We start from the raw sequence: 5119 nt of genomic DNA, 5'->3' as shown, positions 1-5119 counted from the left end.
CATCCGTCTCTTTTTCGGTTCTGTTTAATGGAGGTATAATGGATGAATTCAGGCCATCGAGGGGACTTCGCCCAGGAGATCCTATCTCTCCATATCTGTTTCTCATTGCTGCAGAAGGGCTATCTTGTTTGTTAAAGGCAGCAAATACAGGAGTACATGGTCTTGCGGTTACACCTACGGCTCCATCAGTCAATCATCTGTTGTTCGCCGATGACAGTCTTTTGTTCTTTGAGGCAACAAGGGCAACTGCAGAGAAGGTCCAGAGCCTCTTAAAGATGTATTGTGATGCATCTGGACAGCGCATTAACACTGATAAATCCTCGATTTATTTTAGTAAAATGGTCCAGGAGGCCCAACGCAATGAGATTAAACTCCTGCTTGATGTTCACAATGAGGCTTTGACTGAGAAATATCTTGGGCTTCCTACTGATGTTGGCAAGGCGAAGGAGGGCTGCTTCAGGTATTTGAAGGACAGGATTTGGAAGCACATCCAAGGATGGATGGAAAAGTGTCTTTCAGCAGGAGGCAAGGAAGTACTCATAAAGTTAGTTGCTCAATCCATACCAACATACTCCATGGCATGTTTCAAGCTACCTCGTGGATTATGTGAACATATCAATGGTCTACTACGAAAGTTTTAGTGGGGTAGCAAACAAGGTCAAAGGAAGCCAGCATGGGTTTCATGGAGGACTATGTGTAAGCCCAAGTTCATGGGGGGTTTAGGCTTCAGAGATATTGAACTTTTCAACCTCGCTCTATTATCCAGGCAGGTATGGCGTCTGCTCCAGGAACCAGACACACTTAGTGCACGGATTTTAAAAGCCCGGTATTACCCTTTGGTGGACATTCTTGATGCAACCTTAGGATCTCACCCGTCACAGGTGTGTCGCTCGATACTTGAGGGAAGAGACATTCTTGCTCTTGGACTGATTAAGAGGATTGGTTCTGGTATAGGTACACGCATCTGGGAGGATAACTGGCTACCTCGTGATTATAGGCTGAGGCCTATCTGCCAAATATCGACAAACCCACCACAATTTGTCTCAGAACTCATTGATCCTGTAACAAGGACATGGAGGAGGGAGGTGATAGAACAACACTTTATTGCACCGGATATCGATGTTATTCTTAATATACCGTTGAGTTCGAGGGTGCAGCCAGATTTCTGGGCATGGCACTATGACAGAAAGGGATTTTTCTCGGTCCGGTCGGCATACAGGATGATCAACGCAGTCAAATTTCAACGGGAAGATTGGCTTGAACACAGGGGAGGCCATTCGAATCCAGCTCGGGAGAAGAAGTCGTGGTCCTTGCTATGGAAGGTCAAAGTCCCCTCAAAAGTCAGAATTTTTGTATGGAGGCTTTCACATACGTCCTTACCGACTGGTTCCACAAGGCACGGAAGGAAGATGGCGGACTCGCCGGCTTGTTCTTTGTGTGGTGCGGAAAATGATAATTGGAGACACTCACTTTTTGATTGCCGGATGGCAAGGTGTGTGTGGGCGCTGGGTGATGAGGATACCGTGGAGCATGTTCTCTCTAATCAATCCGATGATCCCAGATTGTGGCTCTTTTGGCTGTTTGATACAGTGGAACAGAAGGAGTTGGCAAAAGTTTTGGTCACCATGTGGGCCATTTGGTGGGCAAGGAGGAAAGCGATCCATGAAGAAGAATTTCAAAGCCCCTTGTCCACTATGTGTTTTATCAACAGGTACCTAGAGGATCTTGACATTGTCTCCATGAGCAAACATGCTGCTGGACGGCCACCGCAGCAGCGATCCCACAGGTGGAAGGCGCCGGAGGGGGAGGCAGTTAAAATCAATGTGGATGGTGCAATCTCGCGGAACGGCAAAAGGGGTGCAGTCTCGGCGATAAGCAGGGACAAAGAAGGGAGGTATTTGGGCTCCTCGGCTGTCACTTTTGATGGTTTGGTTGATGCAGCGAATCTGGAAGCACTTGCGTGCAGCGAGGCATTAGCTCTGGCAAAGGACCTCAATCTCCCACATGTGATCATAGGTTCTGATTGTATGCAAGTGGTCTCGGACATCAGGGGAGATGTGCTATCATCTTATGCTGTAGTTATTAGTGAAATTAGGGAGTCTATGAAAGATTTTGTGAGTGCTAGTTTTAGATATGAGTGCAGGGAGGCCAATGCTGAAGCTCATGCCATTGCAAAGGCTGCTTCAGCTCTCCCTGCCGCCGCTTGTGGCTAGGGATCCTACCGAACATCACTTGTATTCCTTCTGTGTTATCTTTGGAATAAAATCCCTAGTTCACCTAAAAAAAAACCACAGGAGAGATATTGCCTTCGCTTAAAAAAAAAAGAGAGATATTGCCCTTCCGCGTGCGTCGTCTGCCCTAAACGCTCTCCAATTCCCCACCCACCCTCCACCCATCCACCGGCGGCGGCGGCGACCGCCACTGTCCTCCCCGCCCTTAGTTGCCTTACCCAAGTCCCTCCGGATGCTCTAGATGAAGGAGATCAAATCCATTCTGCAGTCGGATCCGAAGAAGGAAGGGGCAGGTGCCAATTTCGTTCTGTAGTCGGATTCGAGGAAGGAAGGGATCGATTTCGGTTTGTGTATGAGCAAAAGGAGCTACTTTTATATATGTCTGCCTCTTGTGAAATAACAGTGAATCAGTCGGTTTCCGAATTCTACACTAGCTTCAATAAGATTAGAAAACCTCCTCCGTCTCTGTCTCCTCTTCTAGGAGGAGGATCGGAGGAGGCTATAATAAGCTCAGCTCGGGCGTCGTCGATCGTCGGACACGAAAGGAGCATAATTTCAAGAATATAAGATTTCTTGCGTTTTGTTTGTTTATCGACGCAAGTTTGCCGACGTTGTCCTGTTTTTTGGATCTGGTTACCATGAAGTTCAATAGGGGTCGCCGCCGCCGTGATGTGAGTCTTGTGTTTTGTTAATTGTATAATTTTTTCCTTGATGAGCATCGAACCATCAGTCCATCACGGATGACTAATTTCCCCCTGGTTAATTGCAGTCGAAGAAAGCAGCTGGCAATGATGACATGCTAGGCAAGCTGCCCAACGATGACATGCTAGGCAAGCTGCCCAACGATGACATGCTAAGCAAGCTGCCCAATGACGTGCTGCACAACATCCTCGAGAGGGTGGGCACGCTTGATGCTGTCAAAACCTGCATCCTCTCGAAGCAAATGCAGAAGCTGCCCGGTATGCTCTCGCAGATTGTCATCGATCTCAGCCCTCGCGATTTGGTGCGAATGAACGGCTTTGTGGCCAACGTGACAGCAAACATCCTTAGTACAAGGTCTCCACAGATCACCGTTCGCAAGCTGAAGGTCAAATTCTTCTTGAGTCCTCGCGGTCTCCCCATCGGCAAAGCTGTTGCGCTCGCTATGGCGACTCAGAAACTAGATGCGGCCGAGTTTGAAATCCTGACACTGAGGGATTCATTTAATTGCACAGGGGAACATTTCCCGATCTTCGCTAAGCAGTTCAATGATTTTCTAAAAGATTGTCCAGAAGCATTTGCTGGTCTCACACGGCTGCAACTGCAGAATATGAGGTTTGGTGAATCGGACATACCCAATATTCTTAGCACCTGCAAGCGGCTCCAGTCCCTGTCTTTCTTTGAGTGTGATGCGGGGGTCCGTTCCGTGCTGCATGTACAACACGCTCAACTTGTTGAGCTTGTTATCACCTATGGGGAGTTTAAAACAGTGGTGCTTGACTTTCTACCAAAGCTCCAAGAGATGACCTATAATAATTGGCCTTGTGATGAAAATCCCTTGGTTCTTGGCACTGTCCCTCAGCTTTGGAAGCTCAGTCTTGCTAATGCAAATATTTCAGGCAAGACCCTCAACCTAAGCAAGCTGCTTGCTAATGCCCCCACTTTAAGCCATCTGTATCTGGAGTTTCGAAGTGAAAAGGTGCTCACTCTAATCACCTCTATCCCATACTCATTAATTGTGTATGTGATGCATATATCAGATGGTAGTAATTTAGTTACGCATAACTTGATGATGCAAACACATTATCACTTCTAATTTGTTTTGTCTATCCCAGATTTGGGTTCAACCAGAACGCTCAAAAGTGCTTGCTCCTGTGCTCGCCAAACTGCGGCTTGTGGATTTGGACAATCTTCCTGAAGAATGTGATATTGCTTGGACAATGTTCCTTCTTGAAGCTGCACCATACCTAGAGGAGCTTTCCATCACAGTATGGGATCACAAGTGCCAAAAGGAGTCACAAAAGAGTCGCATGAAAGCGGATGTGAAGTGGGAACCATCTGATCCTCATTTTAAGCAGAACAATCTGGCAAGGCTAACTATCTACGGCTTCCAGTCCGATGACAATTTCATCGGATACATTAGACGCGTCATTCAAGCTGCTGCGAACATCAGGGAGGTATCCCTGCACGAGAGGAAGGTGTGCCCATTTTGTTTCGAAAAGTTTCCTCACGCGGCTGTTCGTCCTTCGAGTTATCCACGGACCAGTGAGGAGGTGGATTTGTTGAGGAAGAAGATGACAACAGCATCGGCGACGGCTTGTCCTGATATTCACTTCCGCTCATGAGGTCGAGTTGAAGATGAATTCGTTGGAAGGACTCCCCAATCTCAAAGACTATGTCAATGTCAATGCTATTGTTTGTCTGCAAAAATGTTTCTCGGCTACCAATTTGTTGGAGCAACTCATTCAGCTATTTTGGCCAATGAAATGGCTAAAATAAGCACATCTATGTTGTGGCATTGCTGTACGTGCTTGTGCTTATGTTGAATTCAGTGAATATTCAGTACTATGAATGATGCTCTGTTATTTTTTCTATCTTGTATATATGAGAGCCACGGCACTCTGTTTACCATGGACGCACAAACACAAGCTTTGCTGACAAACAACGGCAGCGTCCCTGGCCGTAGTAGCGGCGAGGAGATCGCCGTGAGAGTAGTGTTCCGTCCCGAGCGGCCATCTCCAGCGCAATGATGCAGCTGTGCTCCATTGGGGAGCGGCTCTGTAGATTTGCCGAATCGATCAGTTCATCATCATCCTCTGCAGTTTTTTTTTGAATTATGAAAAGCATCAGATGTATTATAAAAGTTCACCGAAAATACAAAGCATCTCAGACATAATAATAATGACATT

General features: G+C 46.9%; 1 protein-coding gene across 1 annotated transcript; it reads left to right on the top strand.

Annotated features, from left to right (window-relative positions):
* Positions 1 to 2388: 2388 nt before the first annotated feature.
* On the top strand, positions 2389 to 4795 carry LOC119324720. The gene is made up of 3 exons (XM_037598493.1): positions 2389 to 2902; positions 3001 to 3909; positions 4046 to 4795. Exons 1-3 carry the CDS (start codon positions 2870 to 2872, stop codon positions 4553 to 4555), a joined length of 1452 nt encoding a protein of 483 aa, XP_037454390.1. The 5' UTR covers positions 2389 to 2869; the 3' UTR covers positions 4556 to 4795.
* Positions 4796 to 5119: the final 324 nt, after the last annotated feature.

This window comes from Triticum dicoccoides, chromosome 6B, assembly GCF_002162155.2.
Source record: "Triticum dicoccoides isolate Atlit2015 ecotype Zavitan chromosome 6B, WEW_v2.0, whole genome shotgun sequence".
Taxonomy (NCBI): domain Eukaryota; kingdom Viridiplantae; phylum Streptophyta; class Magnoliopsida; order Poales; family Poaceae; genus Triticum; species Triticum dicoccoides.
The sequence above is the reverse complement of the archived record's forward strand: the minus strand, read 5'-3'. Positions and strand labels throughout refer to the sequence as shown.